The following is a 24,746-nucleotide window of genomic DNA, read 5'->3' as shown; positions in this document are numbered from 1 at the left end:
GACAGCATGGTGGGAGTTTCTGAAGTTGACAGAGTCTTCATTAATCCCATGCAAACGTACACCTATCTGGAACAACCCTGACATATTACAAAACAATAATATGATAAACTTTTCAGATTGGAGTGGTAAAGGAATGTGGTAAAGGGTGCCTACTGGGGTCAGCGGGGGAGCTGGCCCCAGGGAGGGGTCACTTGCCCCTCCCTTTCTTCCCTCCCCATCTCCAGCTGCCTCCCTCTTCCCGCTCCACCACAATCACCCACACATGCAGGGCCTTGGGGTAGGGGTGTGTCACCAGGGTGCAGAGGAGGCATCCCCCCCCTCTGTCCCCTTCTGGCTGCCTCTGCCTCAATTTTATCTCACAACTTAGACATTCACATTACTCACACTCTCATAACACATACATATAGGATCTTGGGGGTGGGCTCACAACACGGACTCCAAATTACCATCAGGGTGTACACCTCACCCCTGGCGTCGTTGCCCACCTCTCAATTTTAAATACACGTAGACATTGAGGGCTATCAGGAGGGGCTATGCGCTTACCTGCTGCTCTCTGGCAGGTAGCTCCATGCCCTCCTGGGTTTTAATTGCACCTTAGAACACATATACATCAACACTACATATGAGCGGGTAGAGGGAGGTTTGGAGTCTTCTCACACCCCCGGTCTCTGCGGCCTGCTGGAGCGGGGGGGCTAGGAGGAGGAGTTGGCCGTCCGACTGGGGTCTGGTGTGTGGGGCCTCCCTGCTGCTGCGGAGTCGGGGCAGTCTGCTTCTCCCCACTGCAGGGAAAAGGGTAACACCACCTGGGTCTGGGTGCAGTTTCCCCCTCCAGGGGCAAGGGTACCTAGACCCGGTTCTTAGAGTACGCTTGGGGAGTGTGATTGTGTGTACAGCGTCTCTTTATGTCTGTCTCCACGTTGGTTGAGTGTGGAGTAATTGCCTATGAGAGCATGAGGGTGGGAATGGATGTTTGTATTTGAGTGTGCCTGTATGTCTGTGTCTATATGTCAGGTTGGGTATCAGACGCTACCTCTCTAGGGACATCTCAGGCCCTCCAAGGTTTGGAGGCCTATCTCCCCCCACCACTTCCCCTGCCGGTGGCAGACGCCCTCAGACATCGATGCGTTGGTGGTTCTTTGTGTCCGGGGGTGGGCGTCCGGGTACACACCGGCTCACTCCTTGGTGGCTGCTTATCGGGGCCTGGAACCTGGGGCTCGCTCGGGCCACTTCGGGGGTGGGGTGCCCTCGGCCTCTCAGCCCGGGGCTCGGTCACTCAGGCACAGCTGGCTGCCGGCGGAGCTCACGGGCACGTCACTGCAACCCCTCCTGGCTTCTGCTCCGCGGCTGCTGAGTGATCCCTCATCTGGGACTCTCCTCAGCTCTTTCTGGGACAGTGGCGCGGCTGCCCCTCTGTTGGTCTTCCTTGGTCTCTTGTGTTCTGGGGGCCTCTGGATGTCTGGAGTTTTGATCTCCTCCATACCTGCTTCATGCCCTGGAGGATGGGACTGTGGCCCCCCACACCCTCTAGCAGATCATTACATTAAGGAACCTTTTAAATACAAGCGCGCTCATGCTCACAGGTGTACACACAGGTGATCACACACACAAACTACACCCTTTTTGGCTCCTACCTCAAAGCACACTGTGCGCTGTCGATCTTACGTGCTGCACAATAATGTTTAATATTAAGTATTTAGTGTTATATTCCCATATATCATTGTGATGTTGTTTATTCTATTACTCTCGTTTTCTTCTGCTTGTTTTCTTTTTTCTTTCCCAACAGGTGATCCAGGTGATCGATATATGTATTTTTTGTCTGCTTATTTTGTTGGTTTTTGTTTTTTGCCCTTTATCCCCGTCCCTCTTCTTCGCTGTTTTTTTTTTCCCCCTTTCTTTCTCCCTTTTCTTTTCCCCTGTCCCGTATCTAGCAAGTAAAAAAAATAAATAAATAAATAAAATAAAATAAACAATAAAAGGTAAATCAAATGGACCATTACGGCAAGGCTGGGATGGTCCATTTGGTAAAGTAAATCCGTTGGGCATCTTTCTTCGCCTTTAGACAATAATTCTGATGGCAAAAGAACCAAACGGGACAGGTTTAAAAAAAAAAAAAAAAAAGACTAAACTATGCTGCTTTAAGTTGTGGAAATAGCAGACAGCATTTCACCATGAGGCACTGTTCTCAGTCTCTCCTCAGCACAGCAATGTTAAGCAAATATGCAAGTAAAGTAAATTTATGTTGTCTTTCAAGATACAAATCACAAGGTGCTTCACCTGATATAAAATCAACAAAACATAAGCCCAGGAGTTAGATAACATCAGAATGTCAGGATGTTTAATATGAAATGTGAAATGTCTTAATGGGTTCAAGAGGACTAACAATATTGAACAATATTTAACATGCAATGTAAATCACAATATAAATGTAAATAAATGTAATGCAAATCGTGCATCTGATATTTATTCCTAACAATAAGAACAGTGAGAGGAGGCAGCGAGAGGGCCGAGGTGGGTTTCAGCTGGAGCAGAGAGGAGAGAGCTGCACACACCTGCACATGCTCTAATGGAAGGAGCCACATGTGTAAACAAAAATGACATCTGATCATGGATCATGACATCATAACAACATCAATCTTTACTGTGCAGTCTTAATGTGCTTTACCCAGTTTATACAGTCATAATTAGTAAGTTGTATCAGACATATCTTTTCTTTTAAATTCCTAACGACCAGCAGTGCGAGTTGCACATACAAAAGAAAGTTTTTTTGGACACTCAAGGTCATTCCATTTTAAATCTGGGCCAAAGTTTATGTGTGCACAGTTCTCCTTTCCTTGACCCCATAATTCAAAGCTGACTTGAGATCCATCAAACCACATCCATCTGCCTTCTTTGTGAATTTCACTGAGTCCGATCTAAGTGAAGACATTTTCACCACTTAAGGTCTTACACAAGGTTTAGATAAAATTATGTTCCTCCAGACTGGATGGACACAAGGTTGGTTCCCTCTGACACACAGTGCAGCTCTGCATCAGCCCAGGTCATAACTATGGCATTGTGCATGTAGCAGCAGTCGCTGTAGCTGTACCAGGAGTTGGGGACAGTTACCACACAATAAATGTACTTCTTGTTCATCTGAAGTAGATAGAGCACCCAGAACCAGCAAGAAGACAAGGTCATCGTGTTAGGGCTTTAATCCGTCACTTTTGATAAAGTGTGTTGCTGGAATTTAAAAGGTGGATGTCACCAAGAATCCTACAGAGAAATCTGACTGGACGCTTTCTTTTATGGACTCCAGAGAGGGTGGGTGCAATGTTAGTCAAATATCACTGGCCAAAAGCACTTTCGCCAAATAAAAAAACCAAACAAAAAACAAAACTTCATTTGGGCATAACTGCACAGGATTTGAATATAAGCCAGAAAAGACCTTCACTTCTCCATTGTCAGTCAGATTTTGACATAATCAAACATACTTCAGAGATTACACTGAACCGAGTCTGATATGACTGTCGTCGCATCAGCCACCACATTCACTCGTCCACATCTACATAGTATCCGAACATCGGCCAACAAAAAGACAAACACCTGGAGATATGTCACATAAAACCTATAATTTATTCATTTTCAGTAAAATCTTCACATAGTAAAACGCAGCTTTAGAAAAGACGTGACTTCAGCCGTCTGAAGGTCGAGGGGAGACAAAGGGAGACGTATTGCTTTGTGGTTGACTTTCTTTTTTTTCCCCATTTACAACAGATAAATAACATACCAAACATAGGCATATATTTACACATCAACAATATTACAATAGTACAAAGCCTTCAACATGTCCTCTCTTGCATTGTGAACATTGTGGTTTTGTTTTGTTTTTTTTGTCGTCATGCAAACAGGTTTTAAACAACACTGTTCTAAAAAAAGTAACTTTAGACACTCATAACAGTGGCCGAGTAACACTACATAGAGTCTCTGTTGGTCTCCTCCCTATTACAGTTTTTACTGCTAACAAAAAAAAAAGCAACAACAACAAAAAAATCTGATCTCTGATCTGGTCCTCTGCTGCCCTCATGTGGCCACAGAACGTGACAGCAAGTCCTTTTACTTTCCCTCTTTAGCAGTTTCAAACCACAAACATCTTCTTCTGCACTGTTAAAGTTCCTGACATGGCACAAAAAACAGAGACATTTTTTCCACCTATGAAATACATAAATAAACAATATATTACAATAAATAACTTCTGCTCTCTGAACACAACGAGCAGAGGTGTGTGTACATGTGCGCTTCGTTTACAGGTTAATAGTAAAAATGACTACCACAAGGCCTTCATGTGACACTGAATTCAAACAGATCATGGCTCTCATTTATCACCTCTAGCCAGGCAAAGGAATCACCAGCTTTCTTTCCCCCACCCAAAAAAGGAATCTTTAAAAATTTGAAGAGAAAAAAATAAAGCCCAAAAAAATTAAAGTGTTAAGAAGTTTAAATTTGTTTAGTGCAGCAACGTGCAGCAAATGATGGCAAACATCAGATGGATACAGATGAATGCTCAGTCCGACTTTTAACTAATTCTGAACATGTTAGTTTTCTTTCTCTAAAGCATGACTGGACTCGAGGATTTTACACGACTCCAATACTCTTGAGATAAATACAAAGCAATGAAGTGCAGACTAAAGCTGTGTCTGCAAAACATTCAGTGACAACAAAAGAGTTAGTGTATATTTCAAAGAATCTTTAATGCACAGTGAGAAGCAGCTTATAACACAAGAACTATGTTTAAAGTGACTCTTCACCTTCACATCCTTGAGTTCTTTCTTGTAAAGAACCAACGATGCCTTTGGCACTAAAACAGTGTCAAGAATTTTAAGAAGGTTCTGATCTAGAGGGGGAAAAAACAGCTCTTTGCTCTGAAAGTGTTTAAATGATGATGGTGGACACTTGTGGCAACATTTCTACTGTATTGCACTTCATCCTAATGTCTTGCCTTAGAAGAATCAAAAACAATGCAACACACGTGTGGCAATGTGGAAGAAAGCGTCTGGATGTTTCCTCCCACTCAGCAGAAATGTATTGCTGAAATAACAGGCTAGGTATGAACAGAAATCGGGCACAAAATAATGAAAATACTAGTATGTTTTTTTTCTTAATCTCTATTTCTCATCATCTGTCATTACTCCTCTGTGATTCATCCAGTAGTCAGTTTCTTTCGCAGAGTGATAGTTTGTGTAACAAGACGGCAGATTCTACACAATGGAAATATTAAATAAGTGTTTTTCACGTCTTATGGCTTTATCAACAAGACAACAACATAACTTGGGAACTAATTGGATTCAAAGTAGATTTCTTTAAGAGAACCACAATTAAAAGGATCAACAATCTATAGAAGAACCAAAATTAAATATCCCATCCATGCACGTGTTATTATAGAGGAATTCTCTGTAACTGTGCTTCCATTATTCAGTCTCTCCCTTTGTTATCTTTCAAATTGTTTACATGAGACCACTTCTGCATGAAGTGATATTTTCAGTCAGTAGGAATTAATCGAAATCTCCTCTTAACTCTTATTGAACCCTTAATGATGACCTCTGACACCTCAGCATATATCAACAAAGATGTGGTTTTATGACCATTAGACTAGTTTCTGGGTTTTTCCAAAGGTAGGCAGAGACCACCCTCACTAACTTCTGAGGCACACTCAGTCATTTTGTTCTATAAGTGGACCTGAAATATGACAGAAACCACACAGGTTAGAAAAAGCGCTTCAAGGGGTAAAGAATTAAACCACAATTCTGTGGCATAAAGCTATTATTTGTGTCTTGAGTTGGAATACTTTGACTTTATCTGTCTAACACAATAAAACACAACAACAAACATAAAAAAAGAGAACATAGCTCTGTGCTGGGGCCTTGTTTCAACAGAAGCCCGATACAATCTCACACACACACCCTGAACTCAGTCACGATGAAGTCAAACAGCATCTCAGTGAGAACTAAGACGTCAGATTTTCCTTATTCAAGGAAATAAAACTCTGTGACAAAAAGACACGGATTCCCAAACAAACCAAGAGCCTCACAGTACAATCTGTGCTGCAAGACTCCACATGAGTTTTGGCACTGAAAAATGTGTAGGTCCACATACACGATGCAGTGTTATCAGTAACTGTTCACACAAAAACACCATAGAGAAGAGTGCGTGAAGAGTGTCGTTCTTAAAAGTCAAACAGGAGTTGGACAAAACAAACTTCAGCTTGTCCAGTGTTTCCTTCACTGTTAACGGTGCACCTTATTTTACTCACAGACTCTAGATCAAAGAGAAAGTCTGAGTGAGTATCGCTGTGTAAAGTGTGCTGCCTCATCACAGTAACAAAAAAAAAGCTGCACACCATCAACTAAATAACTACAGCATGTGCGGACTTAATGTATCACAAGTCAAAGATGTTCCATGTAGATTAGAGCACCCACAGTAGAGATTGTGGCCACGGGTCCTTCACTCCTCTACAGGTGCTTTTGTGTTTGTAGCTGAATTGAAATGTAACGAGGAGGCTATCGACTCCTTACTGATCCCTCAGGGGGCACGACGACGTGACGGCAAAAAAATAAAGTTTAAAAATTCCACCTGCTGAACAGGCTAATAAATAACAAAAGATCGATCACAAGAACAAAACGATGACATACTCAGTCCAATAGATACTGTACAAACTAATTACAGCCTCCTCTGCTCTCTGTCTCCGTTTGGCAAATCTCCATTTCGCTGCGCAGATTCGGTTCTTGTAGGAAGTTCACAGGTCGTGCGCAGTTTATAAATCCTTTCTTGGCATGTGTTTGGCTTTTACCAGAGCACACCTTGTTGTCCATTTGGCACCACTGCTGGTAGCATAATTTGTTGTCAGGGTGTGACATTGTGCTGTACAGAGCGTCCTCTACGTCACACAGCAGCATTTCCACCATTGTGTCTCTGTGAGTGTGTGTGTGTGCGTGTGCGTGCGTGCATGTCTGTTTAAGCGCGGGGCTCCAGTTTGTGTGAAAGTTCAAAAAGCGTCTGCTGATTGTCGATAATGTGCAGGTAGTGAACGCTCGCCCTCACCTCCGCACTGTCGACCCCAATTACCTCGTTGCCTAAAAGACAAACGCACACACATCAGTGGATTCAACACAACATACTCACACAGTTACTACAAACAGACTATTACAGCCTTGGAAAGAAATAAAAGACTGTCTGGAAATGGTTGCTTGGAAACTGGAAGAAACTGACTCAGGTAAAAATGCAGTACACTAACTCAGCTGCAGATGGCGACAGATTCTTCTCAAGGATTTGAAAACAGCATAAACAACAGCTCAGAGCAGAAAAAACAACTATCTTTTAATATTTTTTTACTTTTTGATGTCATGGCATTAAAGATAGACACAAACCTCTAATGTGTAGTACATACATATATGTGACAGCTCCTTTATGGATTATAAACTACTGGAAGTATATGATTTGTTTACACTGTGAAAAATAAATACCATATAAGTACCTAAACTACCTTCAGCAACTCTGCATGTTTGATATGTTTTACATTGGATGTCCTTCCTAACTACACTATAGAGTGATCAGAAGCAAGACTTTGAACCTAAAGATTCAGTTCAGTAAAAAAATGACATAACCCACCTGGCTGGTCACTTTGGCAGTGGCGAATCATTCTCACCGTGTCTGCAATCATATGCTGTTGGTTTAAGAGAACACATGTTGCATTAGGGTGACATTAAACTGGAAAGATCACATTTGTTCTGGTGGACTGTAAACATCAATAGTTTTTCTTTTGTCCAAAACATCCATCTTTTTAAAAACCAAATACATTTCAACAGGCCAGGGTTTTACTTTTGGTGATGGTGGATTCACCACTCAGCATGTACTCTGGAAATACAAAGCATCTACTTTCATAAATCAACATAACAACAAATAGCAGATGGCGCCTTCATCAGATGTATGATGTATTCATCACAGATGCAACTTGGTATTGTTATAATATATTGCAGAATACTGACAAAACAAAAACTACAGAGCACAACAGTCCCTGCTTTTTTAAGGACCCTGGGTACAAACGTGAATTTCCCATTTGTTTTCTCCACTGACATTTCAGAAAATGTCGTCTGAGCTCTTAGTAAGTCTGCTTTGGATGATTACAACATTATAGCTCATAATCAAAACCCCCATGAAAAATAAAAATGTGATTTTTACTTCCAAAATCTCACTGTTGCACTCTTTCATTGTCACAATACAAATATCCAAGTATCGTGGCCTTGTTATCACCTACACTGCAAAGCTTAAGTCTGCAGAATAAATCTAGAGAAGCTGAAAGGAAAAAATACTTAAATGTCACAGGGAAATGGTTTGAGGCACTGAAAGACATTAAAGAAATGACTCAAACTCACCAACTTCTCAAAGTTGACCAAGTTGTCATGGAAGGTCTTATTTCCCTCGTGGATAAAAGTGATATCTAAAAGCAGAAGACAGGCTTATTAGGGATTCATTCAGTGTTTCTGTGTGTGTGTGCGCATGTGTGTAGGATTTAGAGTAGATACCTTTTAAGAGAAGAGGCATGAAAGGGATCTTAGGAGGTTTCATCCTCTTGAAGGCTTCTCTGTAGGCTTTGTGGTTCAGAGATGGATCCTGGAAAAAGAGATAGAGGAAAACAGAAAGCAGAGTAAAGAAAAGGAGGAAGCATTTAAAGGAATAGCACATTTTCATCTCTGCGTGTTTCTCTATCTCTGTCCACCAGGTCTCACCGTGATGAGTTCCAGCTCTGAGAAGAGCTTCTTGAACTTTCCTGGACATTTCTGAAAGGGAAAGCGTTTGCTCAGAGCTGGACTTGAAAATAGGCATCGTAATGAACAGACTCAGTTCTGTTAAGACTTACCTCCCACGTTTGGTTGAGTCGACTGACAGCAGCTGTGTTAAGACCCATGATGATGGCAAATGCAGAGTTCAGATTTCTCTGGGCTTTACAGCTGTGTGCAACACAGGCAGAAGCAGAAAAATGTTATTAAAAAAAGGAGATAAAACACGATGTGCTTGAAAAATACTCTTCATTTTGTTTACATGACCACGTGTGTGTTCTGTTCTTACTGAGCTGCAATCTTGATAAACTTCTTGAGAAGCTGTACTCGCTTGTTGAGCGATACACACATGAGCACCTCGGACATGACCCACTGCTGGACCTCGTTACAGCGCTGCAGCAGGACTGAGAGCGCCGCCGTGTGGCCAGTGCCAGGAGCGCGGCTCAGAGTGTAGTACACCAGCTCCTGCTGCATGTTGACGGAAAGAAAGAGTGTGAGTGAAACACATCAAGAAACACACATCCTTGGGTGTGTTCTCCCTCTATAAACGTGGCTACCTCGCCATCGCTTGTTTCACTCTAATCTTGATATTGCTTAATTTTTTTGAATTTAAAATCAAAAACTGAAACAAAAACAATTCACGTATACGATATAAAACCAGGAAAGAAAAAGAAAGTGCTCAAATGTACTCTAGTACCAAATGGGAAAGCACGCCAAGATGGAGCCTGTGTCTCTTCATCTGTGCTATGTTTAAAGTTTTCACAAGAACAACACATCTAAAAAGCCACTCAGCTGCTGGCTGAGCTGTGCTCATGATCCAGGAAGTCTCGCTGAGCATTTGCTTATACTCTGATGCGTAAACTCCAGCAGCATCTGTCATAAATAGGAATTTATTTAAAACTCTGTGCATACACCACATACATTTATCTGTATGAGTGGATACCTCGTGAATGGATTTGAAGAGACTCCAGTCCAGGTGTGTGAGGGCAGCTGCCACATCCCAGGTGTTGATGCCCAGGAGTCGAACTGGCCTCCTGCTTAGCTCAGCACTGTCTGTTAAAGGAGGCTGCACATACAAACCCGTAAAGAAATTTAAATTATTGCATAAAAAGACAAGGCATGTTCAAATAAAATCCTATCAGGAGCATTAGTCAATTTGCATCTGCATCAGTTAGTATGTGGCATTATGGCCACATCTGTTCTGGGACCGTTTCATTTATCAGCTGTTATAAACGCCGATAACGATAGTTCTGCAAATAGCTAATATCGCCCCACCAACAAATCAGTCAGGCTCTAGCCGGTAAGACATTCAGACATAGATCTCACTCTGTGATGATGATGATGCCCCTTTACAAAGGTGCCCTGAAACGGCACTTTCCAGTCCAGCTGTCACTGTCGGGCAACCACACAATAATTGTGGCTCACACGTTTTCCTCTCCTACTGAGTCAGAGTTAATAACAATCACCAGGCCTGAGCCTCTCCAGTTTGCTGCTGCATGACTCATTGCAACACTGAAAATATGTCTGCTGGGGAAGTGAAATACTCATTTTCATGCCTGATTTACCAAGAAGGTGATACAGAGGCTAAATAACTAACTTTGTTTGCTGTGTTTTGCTTTGGACCTGCAAGCTGCAACTTGAGCTTCTTTTAAAGACTGAATGTTACAGAAAGACAAAAAATACAGTCATTTACATACCAAGATCTCAGTAAGATCCCTGCGACAGGCCACAAGCTTTCCTTGTGGGGTCAGAGACTCAGAGTACACACAGTCACTGGGCTGTAACACCCTCCGCTCTTCAGAGACAAAAACAGACAGAAGGAGAGAGATGAACAAGAGCCAAGAAAATGTATCAGTGATTCCCAGCCAGGAGGATTTGTACAGCTATGTTTGAGGAGCAGGTCAGACAGCAGGAGTAAATCCCTCATATTGCTTATATTTGAAAAGTATCTTGACTATATGTTCTGCTTGAATTGTGCTTGAATCGCATTTACCTCCAGTGTGCGACACCACGGCGAGCACCATGTCCTCTTCTGCTCTGTCCATCTTCAGAGCCACAATCCGCAGAAGCTCATGGGCCTCCAGCGAGGGATGCGTGTGGACACTCAGGTAGGAGTCGGCACTCACGTACACGCAGCAAATAACTGAAAAACACGCAAACATGGCGACAGTAAATGTCTAAAATAAATGAATACTGAAATGCTGGAGAAAGAAAACTTCAGTTAGTTTTTGCCAAAAATATAATTGAAAACACCATTTAAGCAATTTGCATGTGCAAACTCAAATTACACTCCACAACTGTAATTATGCATAACTGTGTAGAGTTTGGGGCGGTGATTGTCTATGTCTGTGTCTGTCACTCACCCTCTCTGGTATCGGTCTGTGGACTGCGGAGCTGCAAACAGTTTTCCTTCAGACTCATATGCTGATACGTTTGTTTGCTCTGCAAGAAGAGCGGAGGACAAATGGAGATTTGAAATGCATTATCTAGTCTGTGCTGGATGTTATTAGGCACTGATAGCACCTATATTATCTCCATCAGCACCTACACTGCTTAAAGAAAATCTAAAAAGGTTGTTTCTGTGTGTTATTTAACAATGCAAAAATACAGATCCTCCATCTGTTTTAGCTTGTTGTGGATAAGTCAGAGTAAGTACAGTGGCCAATGTGAGATCACTGACAAACATTTATTCTGTTTTGTGGATCTGTATTGTAATTAATGCATATTTGGTGTACTTCTAAAACCTGAATAATTTATTTTTCAATTTTTAAATATGTGACAGATTCTCTCTCATATCCATTTGTGTGTTATACCTTTTGGTTTGGAGGGCAGTCATCCACCGTGCTGCAAGAAACAAATAAAGAAACCAGTGAAGGAGTGAAGGAGGTTACGGGTAGTCAAAATATTTTTAAGAGAAGCACCGTTATAGGCAGACAGATGAGTTTACACATCATCACATGCTTCTTTAATGTCTCTTACTGCCTGCGACGCAGAAGTTTCTGAAACTCCTTCAGGTCTTTCTCCAATGTGGGGAACTCGTACAGATCTTCTAAAACACACCTGTACAGAGTCTGACAGACAGAGAAAGGAAATATTATTAAAATCCATGATCACATGATTCATGCTAAATACTTCTTGACTAATGGTAAAGGTTGTCTGACCCAGAAAAAAAAAATAAAAAAATGAATGTGAGCTAACTTCACTCTATTGCACAGCAGGCATAACAGCCAATCACAGCTTTCAGTGTGAGGAACATTTTATAAACACATGTATACAAAGACTGACCTCAATGCAACATAACAACCAGGATCACTCTGCACTGACTGTGTAATAAACAGCTGTGTATATGCCACAGTTATCTAAACTTAGCTGTACGTCAGAACACACTGATAAAATATCTTATAGATATATAACCATATATATTTTTGACCACTGATTTATTTCTGTTACTACTTTATGTTTATGTTATAAAAAATACATTAAAAGATACAGTTATGAATCCCCATAACCAACGTTAACTTAATCAGATTGTCTTGAGTCATTTAGTCAAACCTCAAACTGCTTTATTTGTAATTGTTTTATCAAAATACATGCTGTCTAATAAATATGGAAGTATCAGTTCAACATTTTACATTTATCTGTTACTTAATGTTGTACTTTTAAACACTTTTTAAACCCAGAAACTCAAGAGAAAAAGAAATTCTTTAACGCATTCTGTGTCTGATACCTCAGCCTTTATTATCTGCTCATATTAATATCCATTACATATGTTTTTTCACCTCTTCTAAATAACTTAGCTCTTTATAACACATTTGTCTGGATGCACATCAGAGATAAAAATATCAATTGTATAAATATAAATTTTACTTTGACTACGTTGCCACACCAAAATCTTTGAATTCTGGTGTTTTAGGTCTCATTGCCACATGTGTATAAAAATCAAAAACCTAACAAGGCAACCTGCCTTTACAAATATTTGTTTAAAAAAAATGTTTTCGCTCTAAAGAGCTCAATGAATTTATCTCTCCGTACTGTGATAGGATGTCACTGTCATAACAGGTCAGCTCATGAAATTTCCTCTCTCCTAGATACTCCACAATCAGCTCTAAGTGGTATTATAACAAACTGGAGGTGATTGGGAACGACAGCAACTCAATTACAGAACGGGGTCACCGAGTTCTGAAGCGCATAGTGTGTAAAAATTGCCAACGCTCTGCTGACTCAGTAACTGCAGAGCTCTAAATCTCCTCTGGTGTTAACATCAACACAAAAATTGTGCACCGGGAGCTTCATGGCATGGGTTTCCATAGTTGAACAGCTGCTGTAGGTGTAATGTGTAGGTGGCTCAGCACAGACACCAATGCTGGGAATAGACTGCCACATTCCTAAACACATACATTCTGTTTAACTCCTTTATTTCCAGTGTGATACTTCCTGCATCACCAAGTGTAGTACTTAAACCTGTGCCTGGACATGCCACAGAGTAAGTGACTGAATCAGCTCTCAGAACTTGCAAGGATCCACACAAACGCACACGCATCTCCAGACGCCTCCTTATCGTTGTCATTGACCCACTGTAGCCTCCGGTCCCTATTCCCCTCTCGTTCCTCTGTTACTAGGCAACTATCACCTGGGTTACGCACTCCATTTGAGATTATACCCATGCCAACCCTACCACTTTGGTTTCCATGGTAACCCGGCACCGAGCAATGGAGCCTTCAGGTTACGGAGGGACAAGTGATGTGCGAGTATATGTGTGTGTGTGTGGGTGTACACGTTTGATTGTGTTGTGTGTGTTTGTCTGTTTCCCCTTCGGTGTCAGAGACATCCCGAGTCGATGCAGCGAACCATGTGAAAATAACAAGAACACAGACAGACACAAGCAGCATTTGTGAAGAAAAATGTGAGTTATGGGAGGTTATGTGACACTTAGGATTCTGTGTGTGTGTGCTTTCAATCACTACCATGCCCTGTGTGCATACCCATCCATACGTGATACAAACTGAAGAAGCTTCCAGATTATAATGTGGAATAAAGCATAATAATTGTACAATAATTGTCACTGTTATTTTGGATTCTTCTGTGAAGTCATACAAAACACATCTCACGATACATTCAGAAACTCCTGCATTTTATTATTTGCCAGAAGGATGAGATGAATCTAGTAAAGAAGGATTTGCTTGTGGGAGAAGGCAGGAATGCCGATCAGTTTATCATCACATGCAGCAAGCGCACACACATGCACAAACACACACACACATACACAAAGCTCCTTATCCTTTCTAAAAAGCACTTGATGTCCAGTCATGTAGAACTTAAGGAAGGACAACTTCATTTAGAAGACAGGGAGACAAATGAAGATGAATGAGCCTTTTGATGTTCTTCAGCGATACATTTAAGAGAAGACAACACTGGATCAAACTCAACATGTCTTTAAAACTATATAATCAGAAATAGTGAAGAAGGCCATACCTTCATGAAGCTCCTGACGTGCTCCTCTTCCTTTAGGAAATCCTTATAAAGTCTGCTCCAGTGGGAAACAAGCTGCAGTACTTTACGTTTCCTGAAGAGGGCATCTTTGCCCTCCTCCTGGCCCCTGCAGCGTGCGCTGCTATAGGTGACTGTGGTCAAGGAACAACAAAGGAGAATATGGAGTCTGAAACGTGTGTGTTAATATGACTGTGTTTGAATCAATGCATGGTTTTCCTTGTAAGGATATTGTCCCAGCAGGGCCTGACAGAGGTCATGAGTGGACATGAACACCAGATACGTTAACAGGAAATCATCCAGCAGCATTTCTGAAAAACAGAAAAAACATTATTAAAAATCCAAAATCTTTACTTGGAAAGTGATCCAAGATATGTTTGCTCCTTATCTGTGGGATTAAGATGTGGAAAGCCAAAACGTATCTTATACTCTTCTATCCTTCAATTAACTTCTGATTTCCCCAGATAAGCAGCAGAAGTTAGTTTCACTTTAAAAATCAATTACAGCTATTTAAGATACAAAAGAGAGGTCGAACAATAAATCTTCAAGCTTGAGCTCAATGCCCTGTTTTCTTCTTTTACTTGCCCTTCGACTAGACTTAAAGCAGCAATAATCACATGTTATATGAACAGTGTCTCTTTATAGTGAGGAATCCAAAGATAATTATAACCCATTTCCACAGTTCCCAGCAAAGCATTTTTAACAGTACACATTTAATAATACTAATAATAATGATACAGATGGCTACATAGCCAACTACAACTCCAAACATTCACACTTCACTCTTCTCTTTCCCCTCACATGGAGATCTCCCCCTTCCTGAGCCTGGTTCTGCCAGAGGTTTCTTCCTCTTAAAAGGAAGTTTTTCTTTCCCACCTACACAAAGTGCTCGATCATAGGCGGCTGTTTGACTGCTTAGAGTTTTCTCGAGAATACTGCAGTGTCTTTATCTTACAGTATAAACTGCCTTGAGACAACCATTTGCTGCATAATTAAACTTGGATTGACATGAATTTAAATATTCTGGAGTTTAAAGTTACTTTCTTATGTCACCAACCACTCCCACACAGTCCTGATGAAGCAGATTATACTTTCTTTATTATTTTACCCAAAGCTGCTTTTTACTAAATATTGAGCTATTTTTCTTTGTCAAGAGAATTTTTGATGTCTCACCAGGTTTTTTGGGTCCCCAAGGGAAAATTTAAACAAACCTATGACAATGAGCAATTCAGGTTTTTCTTCCTTTTGGCTCATTTTCCAAACAACTTCCAAAAAAAAAAAAAAAAACTACTCAAATTTATCAGAGTGGAGCGAGCTAATGTGCAAGACAGATGCCAAGAGTGTGCCTCTGAGTGTGTGTGAGACTCAGCAGGTGATCAATGGGTAAGAACCAAATATAAACAGCCCTCGTGGCAGATGGGTAATGAGCCATTGTTGGTGCTGTGAAGAAGTTGCTCTGTGTGTGTGTGTATGTGTGTGTGTGTGTGTGTGTGTGTGGACGGGTATTAACATCTTCATGGGGACCAAAAATTGGTAGTTTACTATACTTGTGGGGACAAACAGCCCTTGTGGGGACCAAAATCCCGGTCCCCACGAGTTTGAAGGCATTTTTGAGACTCAAAATGTGGTTTTAGTGTCAGGGTTACAATTAGGTTATGGTTAGGTTTAGGGTAAGGGTCAGGGTTAGGCATTCATTTCTGATGGTTAGGGTTAGGGTAAGGGGCTAGGGAAAGCATTGTGTCAATGAAATGTCCCCACAAGGATATAAATACACACACGTGTGTGTGTGTGTGTGTGTGTGTGTGTGTGTGTGTGTGTGTGTGTGTGTGTGTGTGTGTGTGTGTGTGTGTGTGTGTGTGTGTGTGTGTGTGTTGTCAACTCTTTCCCTGGGAAAATGTGTGACCCACATATGACTCTGTCAGGCAGAGAGCAAAGAAATCAATTATAGAAGACCGAGCATAGGCTGAGGCATTAATATTTTATCAACGGCCTTTGCTTTAAAAATAAAAACACAACTCTCGAGAAATATTTTAAGCAGGTCTGACAGCACTTATCACTTTTTCAGAACCCCGTTCACTCACTTTCCCCACACTTCCTATTCAATCTGAGGAAGTGGAGCCCTTTCTTGACCATTTATCAGTTCTTTTCCTGTTTCCCACCCTCTGTCTCTCCATCCTAAAGTATCCCCATCTACCCCCTCCTCCACTCCACACACCCCCATTTTTCATTTTCTCCTTCTTAGCGATTACATTTCCCCCTGCTACTTCTCTCCTCCTACATTCACCCTCTCCCAGCTCTCTGTGATGATAAATATCCATTTTCATCTTCAACATATGCCCTCTGCGTTTACCCGCTGGCACACACAAAGTCAAACACATGCGCTCAGACGCTGCAACACACATGCACACAGACACACACACAGCACCCTGATGAATAACTCATTGAGTTCTGACCTTGGGGACTTTATCTCTTGTGAGAGAGAAAGGGGTGGAAACAAGAAGAGAGAGAAACTGTGTGTGTGCTGAACTAATCGCACTAATCTGCTGCTGTGTTTTTGTTGCGTCTGTGTTCTCTTTGTGCGTGCACGGTGCATGGTGCACGGTGAGGGGTGTTTGGGGTAATCGCTGCGGAAGCGTGTTTGAGCCTGTTCAACATGCTGCACCGTTAAGCCACCTAAAACGGCATACTGATGCACTCACTCACACACACACGCATACACATACACGCACACACACACATACACATATGTGCTTATTCAGGAAACACCAACCATAAAGCAAAGGTAGACATAGACACACACACAGATGGGGAGAAGATGAAGATAAATTTTGCATTCCTACTTCCTCCTTTCCATGTGCTGCCATAAAAAAAGCAAGTGTTTTCTCATTTTCACTAAATAAATATCAGACAGAGCTCCTCCACAAAGACCATCTCAGTCCTCTCTCGCTCTCCTTCTTTCTCTCCCACATTTATCCCTCCGTCTTTCTTCGTTTGCTTCCTGCAATTCAGTGAGATGGCTCCCTGTGGACTGTTGGGAACTGGTGGTGCTGAGGGGGCTGATGCATAAAGGCGCCTTGTCTAGAATAGATGCTAACAGACAAGTGCAGGGTTTTATAAAATGAATGCCGGGACCCAGACCTCCCTCTGTGATTAAAGCATTATTATAGTGGACCTGGGATCTGTGATGGCTCTGAAATGTAATTAGAAGGAAAGAAGTCAAGACCCATTGATATTTAAGAATGCCAATTTTTCACCACGATTTTAGTGCTTTCTAAATTCAAATATGATAAAAGATTAACTAATTACATCAATGATTGCTATGATTTCCTGAGTAAAACATTACTGCGCTATAAAACAACCCATAATGTAATAAGCTAGACTTAAGGTTTGTGTAAATGTGACATGACAGTTAACACTGAAATCGTTTGCGGCACAACTGCCTAAAGCACCCCGTGGCAATCATTTCACAAACCCATTAGAGCATTTAACCTCCTGAATGCTCCTCATATTTGTGGCCACTGACATGGCTGAATGAATGCACATACACGCACACCTGGATATGGTTCGAGGGCTGACTCATGCAGCCACACACAGGCTCAAACACAGCAGGGAAATGCTCATACCTCACAGGTCTGACCCAACTTCGGGGAAATTAAAAGAGACAGAGAGGTCGGGGCTGGGTTGTGTTGTAACTTGTGCAGCTGGGAAACAAAGTCCTTGGCAAGAGGTGTGGGGCCTCATTTAACACAAGATACTAAGACTTACAATTAAACTCTACACCTTTACGTTTATGCCATTATGTAGATGGTTCTTCACAAAGACATGCCTCTGACTACAGCTTCAAGGACAATCAAATGTGTGTGTTTGTGTGTTTACATGTCTCCAAACTCACCGCTCTCCTTGTTCTCTGGTGCCCCTCTTTGGTCATCCAATCGTAGGTCACTTAGCAGATGCTCCAAAATCTTAAGCGGCGTTCCAGACACCACCACATACCTGTAAGATGAAGAGTTGCAGGAATCTTCCTCACTATAGCAAGAGGACCAAATACCACTTCTGTTCCTCCACCCTGCCACCCTGCCTTCATCCATATTCTCCTCCGCGTCGTCGTCATCAATGTAGCGAAAATGGGGAACATTAAATGCAAACATCTCTGACTTGCTTCCATCATCACCATGACTGCTATCCTCCTCTTCATCGTCATCGTCTTCATCACTATCTTCATCTAAATCCTCCTCTGCCTCTGCAAGCGTGACTAGCTCAGAGGTCATCTTCATATCTAAACTGTTCCCAGTTCAGCCCTTTAAGGGTCGCTCATTCTGGATGCAAACTGCTCTGCTGTCTGCTCCTGTCAGCCGAGAGCTCCAGAGATTGAAACCCTCTCTCTGACAGCTCCTACAGTAACTCTGACAGAGAACCAACGTCTACGGAAAACACTGAAAACTGCTTACACACACATACACATACACACACCCACTTAACCTGCCTGTCACTGACACTCCCTGCATTGTGCCTTAGGTCAAAGACTGTGGTATGTTGTGCTATGTGTATTCAAGTCAAAGAAATCAACTTCGAAGAACTGCACTTGGAAAGGAACACAGATGTGTAATTATACATACAGTATAAGATCCTAAAACACACTGATATATGGAAGGAAGTAAACCAGTCTTATGTGATCTTTTTTCCTCTTCCAGCTGAAAACAAAAAGCCATTCTCTCCTTCCTGCACTCTCCCAGAAGCCAAAGCATACATTATCCTAGACAAACACACACACGCCCACACAATTTTGACAGCCCTACTGATATTCTGCTTGCATATGCAAAAGTGTGTGTCTGCAACTTGATATCCCAAAGAAAAAAAATTAAAAACCCAAAAGAGACAGGAGGACTATGATTATGTTTTCATTGCCATTGTTAGTCTGGAGGGCCGTCATTATGCAGGAGGAGGGACCAACCTCTTGTCGCAATCCTCCTCTCTGGACCCGCCCCCGGACGATGTTGGTGAGGGCCTGTCCGATGGCGAGGTCACTGATGATGTCACTCTCCGTAACACCAATACGTCCCGACCTCTCTCCTTTAGACAAACCCTTCCTACCGCCTCCTAAAAAAGAAAATGTGAGAAAAATATAACACACAGTCAGGCAAGGACAAAACCGCTGGAAGGCGATTAAAGGAGTAGATGCAAGATTTCAGACAGAACGGAACAATAGGACGCATCCCATGTGACTTTCTTACGTACTCTGTAGTGGATTTGAACACTCTTTGTGGTTTTTTGCCAACTTTGTTTATTTCCCATCTGCTTTTACCAAACATTTAAGCAAATCAACTGCCTCCTTTAGCTTATAACTGTGGTCTCTACGTGGTGTTCAATAAATAATATAAAATTAAAGCGAAGGATGCATTTAAAACAATGATTATATAAAATATGGTTTGTGTGATTCTATTAAAGAAAGCAGCTAGCATGTAATTCTAGTTTTTGTAAACCTCTCAGATATTGCCCTTATTATGCATTTCTCCAACACATAAGCAAACTCACACCTCAGTTTTAATCCACACTTTTAGACACTGCCTGTGTTGGCAGCGTCAAAGGGACGGATTGCATTTCCTCTGCCTTTGGAAAGATTTCAAGAATTATATTACAATGAGGACATCTATGAATGTCAGCTTTAAATGATCTCCGGCTCCTTAAATGTGCAGCAACTTGATCCATGACTCTGATACACGCACACAAACACACAGACACACACTCCTGCTATGATGGTGCAGTGTAACAGTAACAGAGCTCCAGGTGAACAAAGGAGCACAATAAGAAAGAGCCTGAGGAGAAGAGAGAAAAGCAGAGGAGAGAGAGAGAGAGATCAAAGGAGCAGGAGGATAGATAAAGAAGCGACGTCGCTCCTCCAGATGCTCGCTGCAGTCTCTGCCGCAGCCAGAAGGACTGAGCAGCAGTCACAACTGACACAGAGAGTCAGCGCAAGGCTGTTTTTTCTCTTTAGCTGGCCATAAAATTAACAATTTAGATGTAACATTTCCACTGACGGATAAAAAAATAAACCAAACCTCTGAAAACAACACTAACCAGATCTAAAAAAAAAAAAAAAAAAGTGCTAAGCTTCATAAAAGTGTGAACAACGCACTAGATAGTAACTGCTTTTGCAACGATTTGTGTCTAAAGTGAAAATATAGATTTCTGCTGAAGCTGATTGAGATCACAAACACACACATACCTGTATAACATTTAGAAAAAAAACTGAGACAAGTTTGCAGAGAGCAGAGAGCAACACACACACACATACACCATCTCTGGTATTGTATGATGAAAGGATCAGTCTGATCCCAAGAGACAGCAGGTGGGATCTGACTTGTGTCAGACAAAACAATATGCCCAAAGTGGTGTGTGTGTGTAGAGGTGTGTGTGTGCAGACATGTTTCAGTGATTCATATTCTATGGGAGTGTGACACAGATGTGCAGCAGCAGCCATCACATCCAGTGTGCTGTAGCGTGTCTAATTCTTTTTCTAAAGGAATGATAATTGCTGGTTGATGGTACCTTTACACCCCCTCCAACATGTTAGAATAGTAGACTCTATCTTGGCTGATCACCTGAATAGACGAAACCAGAGGTATTCAACCCTCACACCTCCATGTTTAGAGCTCGTACTGTGATAAGCAAACAAGAAAATAAATATTTAATTGCACTGGGTTTTGTTGTTTTTTTTGCTTAGTTCTTCTACTTTATATAACATTAAGCGTTACCTTAAGACCCCCAAAACACAGCAAAGTAATAACTTTGATATAATTGTTCTGTACAGAAGAAACTTGAGCACCACCCCCTAACTCTTATCAGGCCCAAAACATTCATACCAAAATAGCAAGGAATGCAACTGTGAAATCCCCTAGGGCTAAACTTTATCTAAATTTGGAGATAAACACAAACACTAAACTGAGCTGAATTCACAGACCTGAAAAGCAGACAAAAACACCATCCACCTGTAGAGAACAGGGACTTTCATAAAAGGACATAGTCCTAATGACATGATGTTTAATTTCCTCTATAACATGCTAAAAATAATCATACGGAAGGGTTAACAACACAGAAATGCAAACAGGATATTAGCAAAGCAGTGACAGCTCATCTGACAAACCATCATTAATCAGATTATGGCCTGGCACAGACACCGCGCCCAGCGACCCTGATCTGGTGCCGAGATAACAAGTTTGGTGGCCTAAGGGTCTAAAGGGGACACGGCACTGAACAGAGACTGGGATTGGCTTTATCACGAGTCTCCCTTCTCAATCTCTGTTGACTCTTCCTGTGACTCTGCACCATCAGATATATAATAAAGTGCTCTAGAAATACACTTAAAAAAAGACACCCATTATGTAACCAATTACAACTACTGTAAAAACAAAGGAGAAGAAAATGTTCTGCCTTCCTGATTCAGTAGCAAGCTGTTGATCTTTCCGACAACACTTAGATTCTTTACACAGATGCCAAGAAAAACAACTCTGAGCCAAGAATGGCGGAAGGCAGTGAGACAACACAAACACACTCAAGATCAAAAACCTTTCAGAAAATGCAGCAAAGTAAAACTTGCAGCATTAACAATATGACAATTAGTAACATGCAAGCAACACCTCACATACATTTGTACGTTGTAAGAATAAAGTGCAAACAGCAAAATGCGAAAAAAAAAAAAAGCATTTAATGTAGCCATGGAAAAGACTCAGAGGCATGAAAAAGTAAAACTATCCAAAAGGGCATTTGTGGAGAGGAGAGGTCGGAAAGTTATGCAATAGAAAAAGACAGTGAGAACAAAAAAGAAATGATAGATGAAAGGCAAGAGCCTGGGAAGTAAACTGAGGGAGACAGAGTGTGGGAGAAAGCAACATTTACAAAAGACAAAAAACAGAAACATTTTAATCAAGCTGCCGTGCGTTTTAGCAAAACATCTGATCTGTTTCAATGTCTCCTTACTTTACTGTCTACTAATAACACCAACATATCAACCTCTAATGTATAGATTAAAAAAACTGTAGGTAAAAACTGTGGGTATGACATTTCTGAAATGTCTCAAAGGCATAAAAAAAAGAGCTTCTGACATTTCTTTAGACAGTCACTTGTTCTCTGCTAACAGGTGTATCGGTCCGTTTCTTCCTGTTCTTGTTGCTCCTTCCTCAAACCATTTGTACTTCCAGCTCTCCTGCGTTCACCCAATTTTTCCTGTTCCCCCCCCCCGCCCCCTCGCCCCCTCGCCCCCTGTCTGTCTCCAAATTGTGCAGACTTCATGCTCGAAAGGTTTGAGAAGTCGAAACAGAAAAAAGAAAGCTCAGAAACCTGGGGACACGCTGCACTCGTCACAGGGTCAAAGAGTTCAATCTGAGTGTGAAAAATGAAGGATATATTTATTATATATATATTCAGCTTTGTACAGGATTTGAAAGTCTCTTTTACCCTCACTGTTTCTATCAGTTAGTCACACACAGCATGACGTAACATTGTCAGGAAAGGTGGATGCCCATGCAAAGCCTAAAGGAAGCACTCTCTGTTCCTTTCCTGTTCCTACTAATGTATGTGTGTGTCAACACTGACCAAGCCATATCTTTGTTATGATAGCTCTGTGCCTGATTCCTGGAAATAATGGATAAGAGTATAACACACAATGCTTTTAAGTCAGCAGCACACAGATAGTATGTGCAACCACACATAGTGGGACACACATAAAGCATTAATCCCAAAACCTGCCCAGTGTGTAGTGCATGGTGTAACACTGAAGAACCCTTTGTGTAGGTGGACCTCTCGAAACTTCTAATGCTGATTAAATGTGGAAGAGTAACAAAAATGCAAGTCAGAAATGACTATTGAGAAATGGAAAAAACCAAAGCAATGCAATGACACAGGAGTTAAATCACTATGGAAACAGCCCACACTGGTTTGTCAGAGCTTATCTGTCACAAAAAAAAAGAAAATCACCATGACAACCCAGTAAAAGGAGAATGGTTTCTGTTGTGTATCGAGCTGGTCGTCTAGCTTTGGTTTCTGCTAAATTCTGCAGCCTAAGCTGAGCGATGAGCTGAAATAATAACACCTACGAATAAAAGGTCAACTGAGTTAAATCAGGGCTGCAAAGCATCTTTGTTTCAAAGGTGTTTTTAATAATTTGTTATGTTGTGTGGCTCAAAACTGACACACGTATTGGTCACATGCAGTTTAAACTGCTTGCACTGTAGTGCTATACAGCAACACCTGGGGATGTCACACCACACTTTTATGCTATAATATTAAAAGCGGATAAATCAAATAAGAAATGTAGCCAGTAATGCACCTTACACTACTTGTGTTCTGGTATATGAACAAGTGCACTTTTCTTTTTAACAAGATTTTGTCAATAAGGCACCTTAAATGTAAATTATACTTTGTAGAGAAAAAGTGCTTTCAGTGCTGATGCGTCATTTATGTAAAGAAATCTACACACAGCCAGGCTGCTTTGAATTTCTGTTTGACATCCTGGAATAACCAAACAGTGTTCTGTTTACTCTGACAAAGTAAAAAATGGGCACGACTGCAGGATCAATAAACTACATGGGCGTTCCATGTAGGAAGTTTTTAACATGAATTTCTCCCATTGCCTCTATTTAAGCAGATTACTTAGATAAAATATTGTTTCCTGATTATATCATGTTATCTTTGTACCAACCACACATAACATACTTGCATATAATCTTATAAACATCTGCTTGCAGTTCTACTAATAATTCATAAAGAAAACGTGCTTAAAGTATTTGAATAATCCTCATATAAATGGATGCAACTACTTGTTGTGAATCATCACCTGTTTGTGATGATTTACAGACGAATACGAAGAAAAGTTTAATCTTCCACCCATCCAATTTCTTTAACGCTTATCTTAATCAGGATCATAAAGGGGACCGGAGCCTATTCCAGCTGTTACAGGGCAAGAGACAGAAGGTTTATCCACATGTAACTTAAAATACTTACAGTAACTTAAAGCTATACTTGCTCAGATTTATGTTACATGAGATAAATCCTTCAAGAGTCTAAATACAGATATAATGATATTTATACCTAAAGGTTTAGAGCATAATGATTAGATAGGAGTCTAGTTGATCTCTCTCTTGCATCCCTCCTCTAATATATAAGATGATAAAATACAGTATATTTTTATTGTGTACATTTTCAAGAAACGAAACTAAATTTATGCACACTTTAGAAAATCCCCAAGGCTGGGCTTCAGTCAGACTCACACAGACACACAGACACACAACCACGGTGATGCAGGGTGAAATGTGACTGCATTTCCTTCGTTTCCGGCCCTCAGGTGTACTGTAGAGCAGGATTATACAGTACAACGCTTCACTAACACCCCGCTCATTATCAGCCCACTCTGACTCAGCCTGCCACAGGGCAAGCAGCACATGAACATACACATGC

At 41.3% G+C, this 24,746-nt stretch overlaps 1 protein-coding gene across 1 annotated transcript in view; it reads right to left on the bottom strand.

Moving 5' to 3' along the window:
* Nucleotides 1-3,593: 3,593 nt before the first annotated feature.
* The window catches only part of rapgef5a (Rap guanine nucleotide exchange factor (GEF) 5a), a 48,912-nt gene continuing 27,759 nt past the window's right edge, over nt 3,594-24,746 (bottom strand). The window contains exons 10-26 of the mRNA XM_065471015.1: nt 19,249-19,394; nt 18,190-18,290; nt 14,530-14,608; nt 14,283-14,427; nt 11,790-11,881; nt 11,624-11,654; nt 11,174-11,252; nt 10,804-10,953; nt 10,508-10,605; nt 9,754-9,876; nt 9,100-9,278; nt 8,891-8,981; nt 8,760-8,810; nt 8,556-8,643; nt 8,406-8,470; nt 7,642-7,696; nt 3,594-7,106 (exon numbers count right to left, since the gene is read on the bottom strand). Of these exons, the coding sequence (XP_065327087.1) occupies nt 6,988-7,106; nt 7,642-7,696; nt 8,406-8,470; nt 8,556-8,643; nt 8,760-8,810; nt 8,891-8,981; nt 9,100-9,278; nt 9,754-9,876; nt 10,508-10,605; nt 10,804-10,953; nt 11,174-11,252; nt 11,624-11,654; nt 11,790-11,881; nt 14,283-14,427; nt 14,530-14,608; nt 18,190-18,290; nt 19,249-19,394 (1,692 nt within the window). The 3' untranslated portion in view covers nt 3,594-6,987. The remainder of the gene's footprint in view (nt 7,107-7,641; nt 7,697-8,405; nt 8,471-8,555; nt 8,644-8,759; nt 8,811-8,890; nt 8,982-9,099; nt 9,279-9,753; nt 9,877-10,507; nt 10,606-10,803; nt 10,954-11,173; nt 11,253-11,623; nt 11,655-11,789; nt 11,882-14,282; nt 14,428-14,529; nt 14,609-18,189; nt 18,291-19,248; nt 19,395-24,746) is intronic.

This window comes from Pelmatolapia mariae, linkage group LG22, assembly GCF_036321145.2.
Source record: "Pelmatolapia mariae isolate MD_Pm_ZW linkage group LG22, Pm_UMD_F_2, whole genome shotgun sequence".
NCBI classification, from domain to species: domain Eukaryota; kingdom Metazoa; phylum Chordata; class Actinopteri; order Cichliformes; family Cichlidae; genus Pelmatolapia; species Pelmatolapia mariae.
The sequence above is the reverse complement of the archived record's forward strand: the minus strand, read 5'-3'. Positions and strand labels throughout refer to the sequence as shown.